Genomic DNA, 22,109 nt, shown 5'->3' on the forward strand with positions numbered 1-22,109 from the left:
CTTTAGGGGTGCCATTGACAAGGACGTCCACTAGGCGGTGAGCAAGGGGCAGGAAGGCACCCTCAAGTTGTTAAGGTGAGCTCTATGCAGTCTAAGGGACATCGTAAATGTGTCTGAAGTACTTTTTAATTGTGTGGTGTTTGCGGTTATCAGGCGCCCTCTACCATGGATAGCGATGAGTTAGCCCCGTGTTGCTAGAAAAAGAAAGAGGAGAGACAGAGAGAGAGGGAGACTGGGACAGAGGGGAAGAGGGAGGGAGGAGAAGGATGGGAGGAAGGAAAGGAGGAAAGGGGAGAAGGGAGGAAGGGAGGAAGGAAAGGAGGAAAGGGGAGAAGGGAGTAAGGGAGGAAGGAAGAGAAGTAGAAGGAGGCTGGAGGGAGAGAGAAAGGAGGAGAGGGAGGATCTAACAGCAGCACCTTGGTCAGAGCTCTGTTTTTCTCAGGGGAGGTGACAGGTCAGGAAAGAGGTGGGGAAAGAGGAGCCAGAAAGGGGGGGCGGGGAAGTGGGGAGGAGGAGGATGTGAGACTGCGTTAGAGAAATGAGAGAAAGCAGCCCTTCTGGGCCACTTGCTCAGTGCACAGCGCAGCCTCGCCTGGGCCAGGTCAGGAGCCCCCGGAGCAGAGCGGGACGTGGGGCCGCAGAGGGACCGGACCAGGACCAGGACCAGGACCGCGCAGACATGGTGAGCTCTCAGCCTGAGGGGCCTCAGGTGCTCACAGAGCCTCTTCTCGGGGTTGCAGAGGCGGGTGGCAAAGGACAGGAGGCAACGCATTTCATTTTTTGCTTTAAAAAAGCCAGGAGCTAACCTGCCGGAGCCCCCAGAGCCCTCCTCTCACGACTCTGACTTCTCGGCTGTCCCGGCTGAGACTCAGGGCTCCCCTGTTGCAATGAGCAGCTTTGCGAGCTAACCTGCGGCTCGCTGAGAAGGGACTCTACAGACCACCTGGTTTTAGGGGTGCAGACAATGTGTGGTCTTGCCATCCGAGTTGCTCAAAAGGCATCTCTTTTTACTTGAAAGAAACGGAACTGCTTTCCTTTCTGGCGTCTGGCTGGCTGTCTAATTCTTTTAGGAATTGGAAGCAACATAATCAAGTGGGGGATTTTAACATTCAACCTAAATGTCAACAGCCCATTAAACACCAAGGGACACTTTAAAACAATACATACTAAGTATCAAGTGATTCCATCTAACAGCTCAGCAGAGAAGCAGGTACAAAACATTCCTGAAATATAGAAAAAGTCAGAGTAGTAACAATCAGCACCTTGAGGCTAAGGCATGACATTAAAGGATCCTTTTTGAGGCAAATTGGATGCTTCTCTTTCATCCGGGTCTGAGGATTCAATGCCTTTGGCCGGGTTTCTAAGCCCATGTGTTTCGATGTGAACTCTAGGAAAGTGGTAGGAGCCTCCCCAGGGGGCTGTGCGCGTGGGATTTCAGAGTGTACATCTCGTGTTTTATCTGCAGCTCTCTCCTCGGACACATCGGAGGGCTCCGCGGATCTTGGAGCTGTGGGTGTGGACAGCGCTCTGCTGGGGTACGTGCTGCGGTTTGTGTATTGCTGAGCCTTTGTTCACTTGTTTGTTTTTCTTAAGTGTCCACTGTGTGTGCAGAGCCACAGGGAAATTATTCGGCAGACACTGTTAATTTCACCCCTCCGGGGAAGATCTTTCTTCCTCTCCTCTTCCGTCCTTTCCCAGAAATCCCTGGCACCTGCCACACCCTTTGCTGCAGGCGCAAAGCCTGAGGAAGCCACCAAGATCTGAGTTGTGAAGGAAGAAGGTCAGTTAAGAAATATCTAATAGGGAACTTACAGTCTTTACCAGATGTTTAGCACTGCGCTTTCTATGATTCATCGACAGTTCAGTGGACATCAATTCTACCGTGTGAGCTTTTAAAGGGCCAGCCCTTTACATATTTTTTGATCCTTCTCCCATTGATGTGACAAATGCTGTGTCTGGTTCTTGAGGCGTGCTGGCAGTTGTTCGGAACATTCCCATTGCCGCAGTAAGCTAATGTCTTCTTACTCCCCGGCTTGAAATTCCCGCTCTGGCCAAGCAAACGTGGGTCCCTCGGCCCCTCACACATTCCTTGTGCCGTGTCTGCCCACGCCCCCTGGCACCCTGGGGAGTCCCTGCTGCGTGCCAGGCACTGTTCTTGGCACTGAAGGTCCAGAGAGCAGTGAGCCGAGCGGTTTCCTCCCGCCAGCACTGACCTTCTGGTGGGATGCCCCTTCACAGCTCGGTCCGCATGTCCATTCTAGGACATTCTTTACTCATGAATCGTATGTTTCATTTCCGATATGTTTGACTTGCTCCAGATGAATTATGTTTTCTTTGCATCTGTTATGCCTCGCTTAGAATCCTTAGGAGACGGTAAAGTTGGACCTGTTTTCTGTCATATGTCTCCATGGGATTTGCCCTACACGGTGAAAACTCAATCAATGTTGATGGCTGTGAAAACAGTTACTTCACAGGAGAGCAGTGTTTCACAGATCATACATGCTTGGAACAGCCCATGTTATCACGAGGTCATTGTTGTGACTATGTGTTTGTCTTGGTTTCTTTATGGTGCTCATAGCTGAACACCCATGATGATCACACGCCATCAGTTGAGATCTCTGTGTACGGGACACCATCTAAATACATTTCACAATCCCACACCTTTTGGCTTTGTGCACTTTGGGTGCTGTTATGTAGTTAGATGTCTAAGGCTTGGGCTGTGGACGGACGTTTTCCCAGAAACAATTCTTCCTGTGCTAAATATTACCTTTCTGAAACAAAAGAGATCACTTAGCAATGTATCATTATTCCTGTCCTCATCTGACTTCTCTCCTAGACGCAGAAGTGCAGGCCTTTAGGAAAATATCCTGGGATTAAAAAAAAAAAAAAAAAAAGACAGTACATCTCAGAGAGATAGGTTATACTTAAATTACTTTTAAACGATGGACAGCTACTAAGGTAAACATGAATGTCTGAATTATGTTGGTTACGTTTCACTTGAAAGAATTTGGAGAAAAAATTATTTCACGAAAATAAATCTAGAAAGCCACCAAGTTTGTCTAAAATAGAGCTATGTGCAAAAGTACTCTGTATTGCGGTGAAAAGTGATTGGGACTCACGGGGTATTTTCTGCTTCAAACCTGCGAATGACTCATTCTGCACCGAGGCGGCACCTTACACCTTAGCTGTGTCGGTTTCCTCCCGTCCCAGGGGGGCTCACCGGGGTTGGTCCCGCGGTGTCAGCTGTGACTGAGGTGGACACGCTCGCTGATGTCTTTCAGATTTCTCTGCCTACCATGGGACCGACGGCTGGACTTACCATCACTCCCAAAAACCCATGAACTGGGCAAGCGCTCGGAGGTTCTGCCAACAAAACTACACCGATCTGGTTGCCATACAGAACAAGGGGGAGATTGAGTACCTGAACAGGACGCTGCCCTTCAGCCGCACCTACTACTGGATCGGGATCCGGAAGGTGGCAGGCGTGTGGACCTGGGTGGGGACCAACAAGTCCCTCACGGCCGAAGCCGAGAACTGGGGCGTCGGGGAGCCCAACAACAAGAAGTCGAAAGAGGACTGCGTGGAGATGTACATCAAGAGGAGCAAGGACGCGGGCAAGTGGAACGACGACGCCTGCCACAAGCCCAAGGCCGCCCTGTGCTACACAGGTAGGGAGCCCCGTGGAGAGAGCCGGCCCCCCAGCCCCGCCCTGTGCTACACAGGTAGGGAGCCCCGTGCAGAGAGCCGGCCCCCCAGCCCCGCCCTGTGCTACACAGGTAGGGAGCCCCGTGCAGAGAGCCGGCCCCCCGGGGCCGCCCCGTGCTAAACAGGTAGGGAGGCCCTGTGCAGAGAGCCGGCCCCGCCGGGGATGCTGGGCAGAGCCGGGTGCTTTCTGAGGTCAGCCCAGGCCTCCAGGCAGCGCGACCCACGTCACTGCGGAGCTTCCTGGAGTGCGAGGCTGGTCCCAACACCCCAAAGCTGTGCCCCTAAATCCGTTTACATCCGGATGAGACGTGTACAGCCCCAGCTGGTTTGGCTCAATGGCTAGAGCAGGTGTCCTCAAACTACAGCCAGTGGGCCACAAACGGCCCGCCGAGGACATTTATCCGGGTCGCCGGGTGTTTTTGCCGTTTTGTTTTTTTACTTCAAAATAAGATATGTGCAGTGTGCATAGGAATTTGTTCATAGTTGTTGTTTTTAAAACTATAGTCCGGCCCTCCAACGGTCTGAGGGACAGTGAACTGGCCCCCTGTTTAAAAAGTTTGAGGACCCCTGGGCTAGAGCATCAGTCTATGGACTGAAAGGTCCCTCCCAGGTTCGATTCCAGGTCAGCGCACATGGCTGGGTTGCAGGCTCGATCCCCAGTGTGGGGCGTGCAGGAGGCAGCCAATCAATGATTCTCTCTCATCATTGATGTTCCTATCTCCCTCTCCCTCTCCCTTCCTCTCTGAAATCAATACAAATATATTTAAAAAGAAAAGAAAAAAAAGACGAGCCGTGTGTAAGGAGGAAGGACTAGACCATCAGGGTCCCTGAGGAGAGGGCGGGGAATTGCGAGGAGCTGAGCCTCACACCACCTCAGTGTCCTCCCCGCAAAGCAGGGCCTGGCGTGGCGCTGCCTGCGGCGGAGCCTGCAGTTCTGTGCAATGAAGCACGTGCTTCTTTGTCATTGGTTATAAAAGCTCCACAAGGGCCATGGCAACAGCCCAAACAGCCCGGGTTCTTTTCCGAGTCGTATTTGAACAGGGAAACACCGTTCACTGGGTCCCTGGCAAATGGGACTCCAAGATAATTTAGCAGATTTGGACTTTTTCATCTTTCTATAGTTCTTTCTGTGAAGAAAGGGATTGCCAAGCAATCTGACTGCAGAAACGGTTGGGCATCATTGAATCTGCTCATTACCTTAAAAACAAAGTAATTTCAAGAGTTTCAATGTATATCCCTAAGATTTCTCAAAATGCTACAGAGTGTCAGCATTGGCGAATTCATTCGCAAAATAAACGTGTATGGCTACGGGCCAGTATATGCCGTAAATAAAAATGTTAGCATATGGTTTTTATGCAAAGGCACTATGAATGTAGAGATGAAGGTTTCCTGTGTGGTAAATTAGTCTCAGGCAGAAAGTTATCTAAAAGTCTGAAAACATGACTATGCGTACTACAAAGTAATCACATTAAAATAATTTCTTCCTGATCCCCTTAAAGCTTCGTGCCAGCCCTGGTCATGCAGCGGCCACGGCGAATGCGTGGAAACCATCAACAACAACACCTGCATCTGTGACGCGGGCTATCATGGGCCCCAGTGCCAGTTCGGTAAGCCCTTTCCCCTCGTGGTTTCTTCCTGTGTGAGCCACCGGGGTTCCTGCCGCTGTGGAGTGGGCTGGGACAGCAAGGTACCAGCCATTCTGAGAAATGAGAAGTTCTGATCAGAAGGCTGGGCTTGCGAAACGTGGGCACCTTTCCGTAAAGATTTCACAAGTCAGGATGAAGTTTCAATTCTCTTCTCAACAAGTCCTTCCCAGAGCCACCGAGAACACGGGGTCAGGAGGACAGTGACAAATCAGGTGTGGCAGATTCCTGCTTTTAGAAACTCATATCTCGTGAGCTTGTTGGGCTCATTGGAACTCTCAAGTCTGAAAGACGCGAAAACATTTATTGTTAGGAGGGTGAGTTACCCGGAGGGTAATCTCGCTTGTTTAGGTTAATCCTCAAAGTCATAACAGGGCAAAGCCAAAAAGAAGAGTTCATGCACATAATGATATACAGTACATAGAGGTTGGAGATATGTAATAATACATTCAACACATTCATTTGGGCTGGGTATTTCAGAAGATAGAAAGGCAAATCTTTTATAGATTCTGCTCTTAAAGGATTTACAGTTAACTGGTGGAAATTATATATGCTCATAATTTGGTTTGCTTGATAGCAAGGTAAGCCGTGGTAAGTTTGCAGGCACTGGAAACTGCCTAATGAAGCAATCTGGCCTCTGTTTAACAACTAGAGGCCCGATGCATGAAATTCGTGCAAGGGGCTCAGCCCTGGCAGCCCCTGCTTTGTCCTGAAGGTCGTTTGGCTATCTGGTCTAATTAGCATATTACACTTTTATTATTATAAATGGGAGGCTACTGATATCTTTTTTATTGACTTTATTGGGGTGATATTGATTAACACATGTTATAGGTTTCAGGTGTACAATTCTATAATACATCATCTGCGTATTGTATTGTGTGTTCACCACCCCAAGTTTAGTCTCCTTCCGTCACCATTTATCCCCCCTTTTGCCCTGTTAAGCCTTCCCCACCCCCCTTTTCCTCTGGTAATCACCGCACTGTTGTTTGTGTCTGGAGGGTTTTTTCTTCGGCCACTTCGTATCTTAACACCTGCATGTGGGGCAGGAATCCTAGAAGCAGTGCGGGCAATGGAGTGGAGAGCAGAAAGGGAGAAGATGGAGGGGATCGTTAGGATGCTCTTGAAATCACTCAGAGTCATGGTGGTAGAAACAGAAAGGGAAGAATATACAGATTCAAAGCAAGGAGCCTTTGACCCAGTCAACTCACTACCGAGAGACACATCAAATCCTTTGACCGAATTGGTTGAGTTTCAAAACTATGTTTGAAGTATCTGGTGCATAAAATATAAGATTATAAGGAGGGGGAAAGAGCAATGTTTGTAAAGAATAAAGAATTGAGGCTGAAGCAAATTTAAATGTCAACCAACTGGAGCGGATGTACCTCATTTCACTCGATTGCAGAGCCGTGACTCCTACCCAACCCTACACCCTCACTCCATCCCGAAGCTTTGTTTTCTGATTCTTACATCGTTGCCATGTCCATTCCCTTGTTGAACATTTCAATCTTTTTGGTCTTGGCTTCCATCGTATCACTCTTTCCTGGTTTTCTTTCTACCTGTGATCATTTCTTTTCGGTTTTCTTCACGGGCACGAACCCAAGCCCACACACTATTGTTATTTCTCATTTTCTATCTCTTGTCCATTTCTCTTTTGACTCTCTATGCTCCCTTTGGTCAAACGTGCCAACTTTTGTGAATTCACGAGTCTGTGTGAGCTTTAGACTGACGACCTGTTTCCAGCCCTGAACTCCAAATATACAGGCATATCCTGATGCCCACAGACTGCAAAGCCACTGTCCCATCAGCTTTCCATTGTATTCCTCATCTTCGTGTGTGGTACCACCATTTACACGAGTGCTCTGGTATGAAGCCCTCTCACCAGCCCTACATGTACACACTACTCATTTCTATACAGTTTTATTGTTTCTCCAATTTGTCTTCTGTTCGTCAGTTCTACTGCCACTGCCCTCATCAACCTCTTCCTAGAGGATTGCCTAGTTTCTTAGCTGTGATCCACGACTTTCAATGAGTGCCTTTCAAATATGCACACTACGGGAGGCTGATCAATTGGAAACAATCAAACATCACATATCTGTGGCCACCCACCCTTTCATGTCCACCTGTCATTTGTCCTACGGGATAAAATTCTAAACTCCTTGAGGCCTAGAGTGATGCTGCTGTACCGTGGGTGCTCATGAAATCAATGAAAAAAGACAATGGCATTTTGTCTTATCGCCTATCTTCTCCCTAATCTCATTTCACTTCCCCCCCCTCCGTCCCTCCATCTCCTCTTTCCTTCTAGTGACATCAGAATGGTCACAGCTCTCCACATTGACCTTGAGAGCTTTGTATCTCGTCGATTGCTCATGGATTTCTCTCTCATTTTGCACATGGTTAATCCACCTGTTTATCTTGAAGACATAGTTCAGGGACCATTTCTTTCAGGAAGCTTTCTGAGTACCCCCAAATAGGCTAAGTGTCTTTATTTTTGTTCTAATACCTCCACGTATATCTTCCTTACATACCCGCATTGATGAGGCCATCTATGCACGTGTCTGCATCCCTTGGCAGACTGATAGCACAGGAAGTTGGTGCACATCTTACCTGTCATTGCATCTGCAGGATGGAGACTGTGCCTGGAGTGTATCGGGCACTTGCTTGTGGGCATGGATTGAACTGGACAATGTAATTCACTTTCATTTGGACTTGGACTGGATATGAAAAAATATAAAATGTCTCCCAATTCCTTGGATCCATTCTTTATTGAAATATCAAGAGCAGGATCACACAATGGCTCAAACTTAATAAAACATAAGGCATGAGAGTTGCAATATTGGCCCAAATAACATGGCAGAGCCTAAAATTGGAGACTGACTTTCAGCCTTAATTTGATCCATTACACCACTGACCAGAGCAGGGAAACGGATGCAGCTTCTGCAGAGGGCTGTCCAAGCAGAGGAGCTAAGGCCTGGCACCGGCCAGGGAGGGTGAGGCAGAGTCCAGGCGGAGACGCTGCCTAAAGACCAATTACAGACACCCCCTCTTCCTCCAAACCTCCTATCCCAACACCCTAAAATTCTCAGTCATCTCCAGACTGAGCCGGTCATTCCCACTTAAACCCGTGTAGGTGTAAAAATTCTCTCCCCAGATAATGCCACAGATAACCAGATTAGTTCACGTTTAATTAAACGTCCCATGAGCCGGGCTCTATCCTAAGTCCTTGCCCTGCAATCAATCATCTAATTCCCACACCAACTCCAGGAAGTGAGGACAGTCAGCAGAGCTGACAGGGTTCGTGGTCCTGTCACCACCCTGGTCCTCAGGTGGCCGCGCCTGGACTCACGAGCCACCAGGCCCTCTCGCCTCCCAATGCTGTCTCTCTTCTTATTCAAGTGATGCAGTGTGCACCTCTGGAGGGCCCCGAGCTGGGCGCCATGGCCTGCAGCCACCCGCTGGGAGACTTCAGCTACAGCTCTCGGTGTGCCTTCAACTGCTCCGAGGGAACAGAGCTCACCGGGACAGAGGAGACCACCTGCGGGCCCTTTGGGAACTGGTCATCTCCGGTGCCCACCTGCCGAGGTGAGCAGCTGTCCCCCGCGGCTTTGTCACGCAGCCCTGGGTTCCCGCAGCGAGGACATGCAATCGGGTCTTGCTAAGAGGCCTGGATCCTCTGCTAGAGCATGACTTACCCTTAGATTATGCTGTGATGCTGCTCAGAGGAGCAGTTGTTACTAAAACTAAAGAGAAAAACTGCGAACAAAAATAACAACCCTATACCTCCGGAGCCCTCTCATAGCCCGTGAGTGATTTTCAGCAGTCACCGTGGTTACGCTGTATCTTTTCCTCCTCATTGTCAGGGCATAAATCATCCACCTTGCTGAGCCTCAGTGAAATTTGTGTTGTTCTCTCCTCTCAAAAACACCTGTTTTATGTGGTGTCCTTCTTAACACCAATCGATTTCCTTCTCCAAAGTAGAGGTCTTTTTATTATTATTATTATTTTTTAATATATTTTATTGATTTTTTACAGAGAGGAAGGGAGAGGGATAGAGAGTTAGAAACACCGATCAGCTGCCTCCTGCACACCCCCTACTGGGGATGTGCCCGCAACCAAGGTACATGCCCTTGCCCGGAATCGAACCTGGGACCTTTCAGTCCACAGCCCGACGCTCTATCCACTGAGCCAAACCGGTTAGGGCTAGAGGTCTTTTTTTATTTTATTATTATTGTTTTATTTGTTTATTCTCAAAATCATTTTTAGCTTTTCTCCTCCATGAACTCTCAGGAGAGTAACAACTGCTGTGAAAATCACAGTGTCTTGGTCCTTTTCCATCTGAAATATGGTGGGTGTTTTCGTTTTAGCTGGCGAGACGATCCCCTTGCAGGAGGAGACTGGGGGTGCCAGTTTTGGTTACATTTTCTACGCCGTCGATGCTTCTGACTCACCAGTTTAAGTGGTTTAGTTCTCAAAAGAACTGTCAGAATCATTTATTGAAATCATAGCACTTGGTGAAGGCCTAGGGTGAGGGGGGTGGCTAGAAGGGTTCAATGGAGAAAAAAAGGGGACACGTGTAATACTTTGAACAATAAAGATTTAAAAGAAAGAAAGGAAGAAAGAAAGAAAGAAAGAAAGAAAGAAAGGAAGGAAGGAAGGAAGGAAGGAAGGAAGGAAGGAAGGAAGGAAGGAAGAAAGAAAGAAAGAAAGAAAGAAAGAAAGAAAGAAAGAAAGAAAGAAAGAAAGAAAGAAAGAAAGAAAGAAAGAAAGAGGAAGGAAGGAGGGAAGGAAAGAAGAAAGAAAGAAAGAAAGAAAGAAAGAAAGAAAGAAAGAAAGAAGGAAGGAAGGAAGGAAGGAAGGAAGGAAGGAAGGAAGGAAGAAAGAAAGAAAGAAAAAGAAAGAAAGAGGAAGGAAGGAAGGAAGGAAGGAAGGAAGGAAGGAAGGAAGGAAATGAGAAAGAAAGAAAGAAAGACTGAAAGAAAGAAAGAAAGAAAGAAAGAAAGAAAGAAAGAAAGAAAGAAAGAAAGAAAGAAAAGTAAATTGACCAACCTGCTGGATTTTACAGAAGTTGAGGGACTTGCTTCAGAGAATTGGGATGTTTCTCAAAATTGCTTGGACAGACTTTGGGACGGGGGAGGGGTGGGCATTCTCTACACTCAGTGAGAAGATTCCTCAAGGGCCAAGGCCAGGTCCAGGCACTTCCAGCGGAGTTGGAGTGACTCCCAGAGGGGCCCATCCTCCCTCCTCTCTCCACCTTTCACCCCAAATGCTTCCGGTGCTCTCCTGGCTTCACCCCTGCCTCTCCACTCTCCATCGTTCTCAAGAAAGTAAATTCTGGAAGCATGATCAGGAGCAATTTCTAGATTAGGAAAGGCTGGGGTCCTGTGGTGGTTCCACAGCTGAGTCAGGTAGCTTTGGCTAAATCCTTTGATCAAGAGAAGGTCTCTACTCAGAACGTTTTTTTCTTTTTCTTTGAAGTGATTCAGTGTGATGCTCTAACAGCACCTGATTTGGGGACCATGGACTGCCATCACCCCCTGGGCAACTTCAGCTTTAACTCCACGTGCACCTTCAACTGCTCAGAAGGAACTGAGCTCATCGGAAAGACGAGAACTGTCTGTGAATCATCTGGAATGTGGTCCAGCCCTCCTGCAGTATGCCAGAGTGAGTCCATGTCCCAATCTCCCGAATACCTTAAAGAAGGAGCAGATGTGGGAAAGATACAGTACATTTTTATATTTCATTTTGCTTAACGGATGTGCTTTAAAAATAAATTCGTACATATTAATTTACTACATAACCCTTGACTATTCTTGCCTCTTCCTTCAACGATAGCTATTTCATTTTTCCAGCCAATTCTCAACTCCTCCTATCTCAGACCTTAACATCTAAACTCACTGTCTCTACTGAATTATTTCCTATCCATTCTTCTATTCCAGTGCAAGCTCACTTCTCTTAGTCCATTAAAGTGCCGCTGCCAAGAACACCAATAACTACATGATTCCAAAAGCAGGGGATACATTTCTATTATCATTAAACTGCAGCATCCAAATCTGTCTGTGTATAAGGACTATGACTCTCTCATCTCTCAATACCCTCCACCTGACCGTCGGTGCTAAATAAATGCACATTAAATTGGCATGTGAAAGTCTAGCTACCCGTGTCTGCCCCTAGGGCCATTTGCACCAATGACGAAAGTCTTTAAATGGTGTGACCCGTGGAAGCTGTCCGAGAAGCTGATCTCTGTGGGCCAGGGAGTGGGTGGGGAGTCAGGGTCTTCAGGGGAGGACTGTGTATCAGGCTAGGGGTCCTTTCCTTTCAAGGCAGCCAACAGGTGCCTTCTGTTTGGATCCTCTGGGACCTTGAGCCCCTTTCCACTATAAAGTTGGTGTGGGGATGGAAGCCCCGTGAAAGGGTTCCTCCAGGTCATGTGGAGAATAGGGATGCCGTCAGACCCTGTGCCAACATGCAGAAGGAAGTGTCTTTCACTGGTCCACCGATTACAGATGTTCCCACGTGGCATGTTTTCAATAAAGGTTCCCCAGTGAACTTGGTTCACACTTACAAGAGGACATGGAGGTGTATCCCTTTGTGTATTTGTGATGGAAGTGGGAGGAGTGAATCATTCACAGGTCCGTGCAGGTCCCCGGCAGGTAAACCCCAAGTGCAGACGATTGCACAGCTGCTTCAAAGTAAAAGCACTAATGGTCTCCTGCGACTGACAAGTTACTGGTTCCGATCACTGGCTTTTATTTTTCCTACAATCAAGTTGGGCCTTTCAGCTCCTCTCTGATTTAGAGTCCCAACCATTCAACAAGGCCACGGGGCTAAACACAATGATGACCACTTCTTGACAAGATTTTTAGGTGCATCTCCCAGAAATTCCACTAATGACCAGTCTGGGAATTGAGACTGCACAGGTGTGGGGCTAGGATAGCCAGCCCAGTCTTTGTCTCTGCCATGGAGTCATCACGGGCCTTCCCACGCCAGGTTCCTCATGCCAGGTGGCACCAAATGGGCAATTGTTGGGCGCTGGAAGGAGGGGGAAAGTCTAACCTCATGAAATGGCACTAGAGAGATCATGCTGTGGCCTCATGCGACGTGCCTCCCCGATTCTCTTTCAGAATTGGACCGGAGCTTCTCCATGATCAAGGAAGGCAACTACAACCCCCTCTTCATCCCACTGGCAGTCATGGTTACGGCATTCCTGGGGTTGGCCTTTATCATCTGGCTGGCGAGGCGATTAAAAAAAGGTACGTGCGTTTACCTTCCTATGAAAATAATAGAACTGTGAAGAGAAGAAAATAGAAACCCACAGGAAATTAAGTACGACAGCTTCTGAGGCTGGATAGGGGGCGAGGCCGCACACCTCAGGCCCTGGACACGTGGGAGGCAGCCTCGAACACACTTGCATTAAGACACGTGGGCTGGTTTTGGTTTTGTTTTGTTTTTCACCCAACAAACTTTAAAACAAACAAAAGTCCTGCGATCTTCAAGGCACCTCGCTTGGGTGATAACGGACAAATGGACCTTGGCTCTGACTTAATTCTGGAAAACGGACGCATGCACCTGACCTCTAAGAGCCACGCGCCTTTGACTCCGTGCTGCGGTGCCTCTGGGAAGTGGATCTAGTGCCCAGGAATGTTTCCACGGCACTGCCCCCGAATCCCTGACCTCACCGAGAGCCGCACACCTGCCTGGCTTCTGACCCGTGGAGTCGCATGTCCCAGGATCCACCCCCACGTTCCTCCCCAGTGCCTGTTCACTAGCGACTCAGCCCAGCAAGGCAACGTGTTCTCCTGTTCCCCTCCACTCTGGACTGGAGGAGAAGAGGGAGCAAGGAGGGCTGCCCTGAGAAGCCAGTGTCTGCCCACCAGGGAGGAACAGCATCACCCACCCACCTGCCCCCGAGTATCCGAACCCTAAGGTAGCCGGCCTGACAGTTATAGACCCACAGCCCGAGGCAGACCCTGGTGTGGGCTGCCCCATTGGCCGGACTCAGCCAGCAATGTCCAAGACTCTGAAACTCACGCACAGTAGGCAGCTTTTAATACATCCCTGCTTCAAGGTCAGAGGTCATCGGTGACCTCAAAACAACTGCTAAGCAGCTGTGCGGTGTTGCCGTTTTAATCCCACTTCCACCATATTAATTAGCATGTATTCTGTTCGGTGAATGTGGTATATAAGGGCTGCACCCCTCACCCACCCATCCTCACTGGCAACTGCAGGAATAGTAGCTACCATTTCTCAATAGTCTTCACTGTGATCGGCTCTTTCATTCTAAATGTAAGAACAAGGGAACCTGATTCCTGTTCTAACCAACCCAGAAAGACGGGGTGGGGTGGGGTGGGGGGAGGGTGAGGATGTGCGAGGACCTCAGTAGCTGTAACCTGAGAGCATGAGGAGTTAGTGCCTCTGCTCCCGCTCTTAGACATTTGCTAACATCGGGTCCCATCAACTTACAGGGCAGTGCTAAGTATGTAAGTAAAAGGCAGAACGGGAATGAGATTTCCCTCGCACTGCCGATGGTCGTTTCCATGGAGACTTCAAAGTCTGGCCCAGCGTCCTCTCTTTCCTCCTACGTTGGGTGGCGGTGGCCGGACAGAGGGGGTAGAGCATCGAGATAGCTGAGTAACTGTGGAAGGCTCTGGGGCTGCGAGTCACCAGCATAAGGAGGATATTTATTCCCAAATTCTAAAACCTTTTCATAAAGGCTAGTAGAATCACAAGAGCAGAATTGAAGTCACAGTGGCTCAGTGCGGGGGAGGGGCCGGCTGAGGCTGATTTATAAGCAGGGGTGAGAAAAGGCAGTGGGGCTGTTTTTACATTCTTTACCTTGGAGTCATTTCTGTACAAGATCTCAAACTGATAACCTAACAACTGCGTGCCCCGCTGTGGGAATGAGTGTGGGGCAAACAGGAAACAGATAACGGGCAGTTCGCCTGTTACAGTTATGCCAGCAGAGAGCAGAGCCCGGAGATCACTGGCTGTAGGAAGGTCATGCTTCTCTAACAAAACATCCTACCAGTCTTCATTTCTGAAACCTCTTCTGGTAGCCCCAACTTCAAGTCAGTTTTGCTTCCAAAAATTTTAGTTGTAGGTTCATTGAAACGTGAAGAATATTTTTCTTTTCCTGCAGAGACAAAGTTAGAAATGATGGGCTAAACTCCTAGAGATTTCTAACACAAGGTAGCTGAGGCGTTTACAAGAATAAAAGTGAAAAGCAACACATCTGGATATATGTGGTGCTCACCACCACCGAGAACTTTATATGCTTTGGGGTTGAGAAAGCTGGAAAGGAGGCAGGCGAATCTTCACAGAATAGTAGTCAATGAAACGGCCAGAATCCAGGAATCTGAGGAACCCGCACTTTGACCCTTGCCCTGGTTGTGTTGACCTCCAGACCTCAGCCCCTTTCTCCTGAGCGAGGAATCGGGGGCTCCAGAAACAGGCCCCTGTGCATGGGTTTGTCTAGAAACTTTTCTCCTAGCTGACTAGCCACTATCCTTGGCCCTTCTTGGGAAATGGGGAAATGAGGCAATAATGTTGTGGTTTTTTAAAATTTGAAACGTATTTATATTGATTTCAGAGCGGAAGAGAGAGGGGGAGAAAGAGAGAGAGAGTGAAACATCAATGATGAGAGAGAATCATTGATCAGTTGCCTCCTGCACGCAATCCCACTGGGGATCGAGCCCGAAACCTGGGCATGTGCCCTGAACAGGAATCGAACTGTGACCTCCTGGTTCATGGGTCAAAGCTCAACCACTGAGCCACACCATCCGGGCAGAGGCCATCATGTTTTAGGCCAAATCTCTAAAGTCCCTGAATGTCAGCAGGGCCGGAGCTGGACTCCCATCTGGACGTGCCCCTGAGACCGCTGGTCTCTGGGGTAAGGAGGCTCTGTTTTCCCCGGGGATGGAAGACTCTTCCACCGGACCACAGGACTGGAACAGGGCACCAGGGCACAGGGCACAGGGCACAGGGCACCAGGGCACAGGGCACAGGGCACCAGGGCACAGGACACAGGGCACAGGGCACCAGGGCACAGGGCACCAGGGCACAGGGCACAGGGCACAGGGCACCAGGGCACAGGGCACAGGGCACCAGGGCACAGGGCACCAGGGCACAGGACACAGGGCACAGGGCACCAGGGCACAGGGCACCAGGGCACAGGGCACAGGGCACAGGGCACAGGCACCAGGGCACCAGGGCACAGGGCACAGGGCACCAGGGCCCAGGGCACAGGGCACAGGGCACCAGGGCACAGGGCACAGGGCACCAGGGCACAGGGCACAGGGCACCAGGGCACCAGGGCACAGGGCACAGGGCACAGGGCACCAGGGCACAGGGCACCAGGGCACAGGGCACTGGCTGAGCACAGGCCCTAGTTCCCTTTTCTTCAGAAAAGAAACTCTCAGTAGGAACCGATTCTTGCTCGTGTATTGCTATATGTCTCATTGCTCCTAAAAGAAAAATATATGGAGATGAACAAACAGAAACCTGAAATGAGTTCAGATTTAATTCCCTCCACGCAGGTGTATTTGGCCCATGTCATCAGTGGCTGAATTTTGGGAGAAATGTTAAAACATTAATTTCTGATATTTTAAAGGTGTAAAATAGTAAATGAATACTATCTAAGCTTTAGTCTCTGCACTAAGTAGTTTGAGTACATTTTTAAAAATCAACTCCGTGAGGAAGATATAATTTCAGGCCCCGTTCACTGGAGAAGTGGAGGCTTAGAGAGGATAAGTGGCTGTTCAGGGACATGCCGCTGGTGGCCACCAGGGCTTGCTCGGTGACTGAATGACTCACTGCTTTCCAGAGAGGCTTTTCTACTCGGAAAGTATTTTTGTGGTTTTTTTTTTTTAAAGAGATATTTTTATTGATTCCAGAGTGGAAGGGAGAGGGAGAAAGAGATAGAAACATCAATGATGAGAGAGATTCAGTGATTGCCTATCTCCTGCACGCCCCCTACTGGGGGTCGAGCCTGCAACCGGGTATGTGCCCTTGACTGGAATCGAACCTGGGACCCTTCAGTCCTCAGGCTGACGCTCTATCCACCGAGCCAAACCAGCTGGGGCTACTCAGAAAGCTTTTATTTGCTTTTATTTCCTCTGCAGCTCAACTCTACAGTTCGTTCATTTATCTACTTATTTATTCTCTGCTTTTTAAAGAGAATGTCAGATCACTCACAAAACGCGTTCAACAGAGCAAGTTAAAATTAGTTAAAAAGTAAAAAAAAGAAAGCCAGAATGTACTTTACAAAAATAGGTTGGAGCCACAGGTGAAGTTAGAACACATAAATGGTGTGCCACAAAGTCCTATACGCTTGCTCAGCGAGGGTCTCGGGTCGGGCTCCGAGTTCCTCACAGCCCATCAGAGAAGGAAACCGGACCCCTGAGGGTCACTGTGTAAGATGACAACACGCCGGTTCCTCAGAGCGGGGGTGTCACTCCTACCGCCGGGCCTGAGTGCACCTCCTGTGGGTCCTCCTAGAGAAGATGGTGTGAGACACGCGTTCTCCGGGTATCAGCAGTCAGGTCTCCTAGGGAAGGACCCGAGGGGGTGGGAGGGCAGGTGGGGAAGGGGAAGCCTGTGAAGGGATGTGTTGGGCCTGGTTACCAGGCAGGTCAGGCTGGACTTGTCTTTGTGAGCTGTGCAGACCGCGGAGTGGAACTCGGTCCAACCGAGCACTGACCGCTGTTTGAATGAGAGCATTAGCCCAGGACCTCTGACCTCAGACGTTCTACTCAGCAAACGCATAATATGCTTCAAAAGATGGTTCTGAGGGTGGGAATTTCTGTTTACTCTTATCTTAAGAAGTTGAAATTGTCTACTTTTGCTGATGCCATTTTTCTATTTCTTCTATTTTTAGGCAAAAAGTCTCAGAGAAGGTAAGTTTTATCAGCGAGCAGTTTCTACATCTGTTGATCTATTCTCTACCTTCCTAAGATCCTCCTGTTATAGTTAAACACACTGACTCCAGTAGCTATTTACACGGGGCCTCATTCAAATGATCTTTCCAGATAAATCCATCCATCTATCAGCTTCCCTGAAAAGTAGTGGTCTTTTTAGTGTGAGTGGAGTGGAATGAATGAATGGACAAGTAACGCCCTATTAGGAAAAGGCAGTTATGTAAAGGGAGCGCTTTCCAGTTGTTCGGAATATTTTGTGAGGATTGGAAGCACTGTGACATATTTTGTCTTGTCCTGGCTGAACATGAGGGCAGTAATAAATAAGGTATTCAGGAAGCATCTAATTCAACAAATATTTATTGAGAAACTGTTGAATCCCAGGCTTTAAGAAGCAGGTATAACCCCAGACCCCAGGTCCTCAATGCCTAGCACAGGGGGTCGGTGACTACTGCTCTATTAAGCACTGCCTTCAGAAATGTGGAAAAAGTTGGGAGCACAGATTCTATCTGCAGCTTCCTTAAAAAGGTAATTTTTTAGTTTGGTCCTGAACCTCAGATTTCTTTAACTGGAGAAACACATACTTAGGAGAGATGCAAGCATGTGGCAATGCATGGCCCGTCTGGCAGAAATGAAGGTGGCAAAGCATTTATCAGTTCGAGAGCCTTAGTGACTTGCTCTGAAATGTTAGGAAGGAGAGTGTCAGTGAAAAGAACTGTGAAGACGAGATTTTGGTGCCATTCGAAGTACCCAGCTAGACGCTGGAAATGAAACAAGATGGTCCCCAAGGAGGGTGCTTGTTCAGACAGCCATCCTGCAAACCACAAATTGTCACTGAGAAGTTCAGCGGGCTGTGCGCAGGGTGCGAAAGAGAAAGTGGGGAGCCACGAGGTGACAGAGGCCAGATCACAGAGGCATCCACGCGCCACATTAAGAGAGGACTCTATCCTGAGGCCTTTGGGGCATCACCACGGGGCTGAGCAGGTGGCTGTCCCTCCCTCCCCGCACCCTCCCCCGTGCTGAGATGTGTATCTCGGGGATCTTTGCACCTGATCTGTGAGGGTCACCCTACACAAAAGTAAGCAAACGTGGGAATCGGTGAGCTTGGAGGCAAAGAACTGTTTGGGAGGGATTTGAAATGATGAGGTTAAAACTGTCTAGAACCATAGCAGCGAGGATGCGCTCATGAGGTAAGTGGAGGTAGAATCAGTTGAGGGTGGTCCTTCGTTGGCTAATAACAGAGAAGACAGAAGAATCAGAGAAGTTGCCGTGGTTCTGATTGGGGAACTGATAGGTGGTTGCTATCTGTACTCCACAGTGCTAGTCACTGGGAAGGGAAAGCAACAACAACAACAACAAATAAAACTAAAAGAGGGAGACGTTTTGGAGTGGGAAGAGGTTGCCAGGGAGTGAGAAGGAAATGGGGGAGCGGGGGCAGGAGTACAGGGTTGGGAATGCTTAGGAAACGAAGAAATGAAACTGTTTCACGTGCTGCCAAGAGAACCAGTACATTTCCCCTGGATGTGGCCAGGGTCCTGGTGGGAACTATTTTCAGTGTGGAGGTCGGGACAGAAGTCCGGTGGCCAGGGCTCGAGGACTCAGTGGGGATGAGAAAACAGGCAGAACATGTCAGCCATCTCTCTTGAAAAGCTTGGCTAGAAGGAGATGAGAGCGTTGGGGGTACCTGGGTGGGGACAGAGGGTTGGTGGAGGTCTTTTTATTCTATTTTATTGCCTTACCTTCCATTGGACAGTGTGGATGGGTCCTAGGCCCTTCCCAGAGCGCGCCTCCCCGGCTCTGTGGGCAGGAAACCCACAAGGTGCTCACACCCACCGAGTAAAAGTCTTTCTGGCACAATCCACCCAGAGCCGGTTTCTGGCCGCAGGAACCACCTGTGTTTTCGTCACCACTTGATGGATAGATTCAACGTTTTAGATGTCCTAGGGCAGGAGGAATGTCAGCTTTAAGTTCATTACCCTTCTACGCTAACTGCCACATTAAGTTGAATGGCTTGCTAATTTTCACACGAATCAATCCACAGTTGTCTTACTGAACACCTTTGTGCAGGAACAATGCTAAGCTGGATGGGAAAAGAGGAGTCAATCCTTACCCGTGACCTCAGGGAGCTTGCCTGGTTGGGGAGCTAAGACAGAAAAGTGTTTTAAAGAAAAAGAAAAATACAAGACAGACGTGGCAGTGGTCAGGGAATTCTGCATTCGTCAAAAGCCCCCTTCGCTGCAGGAGTTTGGTGATCACAGAAAGTCCCATGAGATCTGTGCCCCCCTAGGTCCAAAGATCATGCTCTTAATGTTCATGCCTTTAGAACTCAGGACTCTTGGCCCCAGGTTAGAGTGGTAAGTCCCGGTGGTGTGATTGCCCCCCCCCCCCCACCCCATGGAGCCCTGGGTGTGCTGGCACGGAGGAAGGGTGGGGTGGGAGGAGCAGGGCGTGTTCCTAAAACAAGCCGAAGGCGACCCGAACACAATCACAGCAAACACCTGTCTCCGTTTTTTAAAAGCTCTCGAGTCCTTTGTGCTCAGTCCTACTCGCCGTTGGTTGGTGTTGGTTGGTGAATGACAGGCTCCTCGGGCATCTGCGGTTTCTATTCTTGCCGGGTTATTTTGATTCTTCTGCAAACCGGTTCTGTTTATCACCTCATTTGGTTTCTAGTGTCTAAATTCTGCCCGGGTAAGAGCTACGCCCGAGATGCACAGGAAGATACGATGCCAACCTCAGAGGAGGGCCGGCGTGAGATTCTGTTTTCAGAAACGTTTCTGTCTGTGTTGGCGGCACGTTTGCAGCTGCTGAATTGTGGTTTCCCAGGGCAGCTCGCCGTGAGAACAGCTCAGGCTGGTCCTCCCTGGGAGAGGAGCTATGAAGGCAGACTGCGTTTGGTTGTCCCCGTCCTTTCCAAGAATGAGACCCTGTTTCACACGCACGAGGTGTCATTTAGCTCACGCAGCTAGACTTGTCACCACCTCCTTCCATCAGAGCCCACCGGAGTCAGGCCTGGGAGACCCACCACCATAGCCTTCATGAGCTTTGACGTTCTCTGATGTCTCTTTCCTTTTGAGCATGTCTGCTTCTACTTTCCCGACTCCCCACTGCTCAGGGCCTGTCTCCAGCGCCCCGCATGCTCCCTGGGTCTGAAGACAAAGCCTGGGCCCGGACGCTCCTCTCAGTGAGGGCTGGGACCAGCGGCACCCCCTGGGAGCTGGTTAGAGATGCAGAATCTCTGGCCCCACGCACACCCGCTGGCTCTGGGTGGGAAGCAGCTGAAGGTGTGAGAAGCGCTGCTTTAGGCTTTTCTGACCTCCTTTCTCTGCCTCGGGGCCTCTCTGGCATTTTGTCCAACTCACTGACCATATTTTCTTTACTTTTCTCACCTCTAGGGAATATTTACCTTTCCTAACAACACTTTAGTTTTCGCAAGTTTAAGCCCCTTCCTTTAACTTACGTCCTCTTGTTTTCCATTCAGCATGGATGATCCGTACTAAATCACACCCCGGGACAGAAAGCTCTCTCGAGATCCTAGCCCATCCCTGGATCCCTCCAGCCCTCCGTCGTTGAGATGACATGTGTCTCGCTCAGTACATCTGGAAAGATTCTCCAGGGCCAGCAGCTTCTTCTGCCCCCGTCCCCTCCCCCACCCACCCGCGCTGTGGTTTGTGTAGCTCAGTGTGTACCTCTTCCCCGTGGAGGAACGAGACCCCAGGGAAAGGACTGCTGTGGAACATAAAGACTCTGGTGTCGCGCTCTTGCTTGACTCTTGTTTCCAGTTTCAACTCAGAGCTGCACCTGATGACACACACCTCCGAACACCGTGGGACGTGGGTACACGTCAGCCACGGGCTCGAGGTGCTGCAAGCCACACTTTACATGCGGGGGTGGGGGTGCGTACATTCTCACTGAGAGGCCATTCAGCTGATGTCATCCTTGCTTCCAACTCCAGCGAAACCATGGGGTTCTGCTCTGAACAGGACCGGTCCTGTCTGCACTGGATCCCACCTTCTACACCCGCAGGCCGCGCTGTCTGCCTCCCCCTGCTCCCTCACTGGCTGACTCCACACACAGCAGCTCATGAGCACCAAACCCCGGAGAGGAGAAAGGCGCCGGACCCGTGCTTTCCTCGGATTCGGTTTTCGCTGTCTCTTTTTGTTACGCCCACCCAGATTTCTTGAATTCCGTGTTTTTTATAACCGCTGCATAGCTGATAAAGAAACACCATTACCGGGACACCGGCGGCAGGCAGCCTGTATCCCTGTGGTTCTGCAGAAAAGTTGAAACTGGGAGAAAGAGATTCCAGGCCTCCTGCTGAAAGGCTCCCCCTTCGCTGCCCCCAATTCTCTTATCCATCTCCCTAGAGTCCACCCATTCTTCATGGTTCACCTCAGGCCCCGCCTCCCCCATCACCTCACCACTTTCATAGCTGGTCCTTACCAGCCCCGCATGGCAACCTCCCCTTGGCCTCCTACCGCAAGGTTAGTCTGTCACATGCAGTTTTGTACTTAAACACAGCTCTTCCCCCCGCCCCAGTGTTACCTAGTTTGTTATTTTAAAAATTGTCATACATGTGTTTTCTCCCCAACAAGATCCTCCCTCCCCCTTGAAGGCAGAGACTGCCACATCCCCGGAGGGTCCACTTCCTTCCTTGACACTCAGTAAATGTTCTAATAGGCCAGGGGGAGCTCCCAGTGCTGCTGGCTCGGCAGCAAACCCTCTCTCTGCGGCGTGTGATGGCCTGAGCAGGCACCACCCCTGTCCAGGGCGGAGCTCTTAGAAGAAACAGGGCCCTGGCGAAGACCAGCTGCAAACAGGCCCTGCCCGCGGCTGGCACAGCTCTCACACGGCTGCA

At 49.6% G+C, this 22,109-nt stretch overlaps 1 protein-coding gene across 1 annotated transcript; it reads left to right on the forward strand.

The window, feature by feature from the left end:
- The first annotated feature begins 634 nt into the window (after positions 1-634).
- Positions 635-21,376, forward strand: SELL (selectin L). Its single transcript, XM_079761680.1, has 9 exons — positions 635-682; positions 1,466-1,535; positions 3,282-3,668; positions 5,205-5,312; positions 8,742-8,927; positions 10,821-11,006; positions 12,467-12,595; positions 17,218-17,236; positions 20,733-21,376. The coding sequence occupies exons 1-9, from the start codon at positions 680-682 to the stop codon at positions 20,749-20,751; spliced, it is 1,107 nt and encodes a 368-aa protein (XP_079617806.1). The 5' UTR covers positions 635-679; the 3' UTR covers positions 20,752-21,376.
- The last annotated feature ends 733 nt before the right edge of the window (positions 21,377-22,109 follow it).

Source organism: Cnephaeus nilssonii (genome assembly GCF_951640355.1).
Source record: "Cnephaeus nilssonii genome assembly, chromosome: 21".
Lineage (NCBI taxonomy): Eukaryota > Metazoa > Chordata > Mammalia > Chiroptera > Vespertilionidae > Cnephaeus > Cnephaeus nilssonii.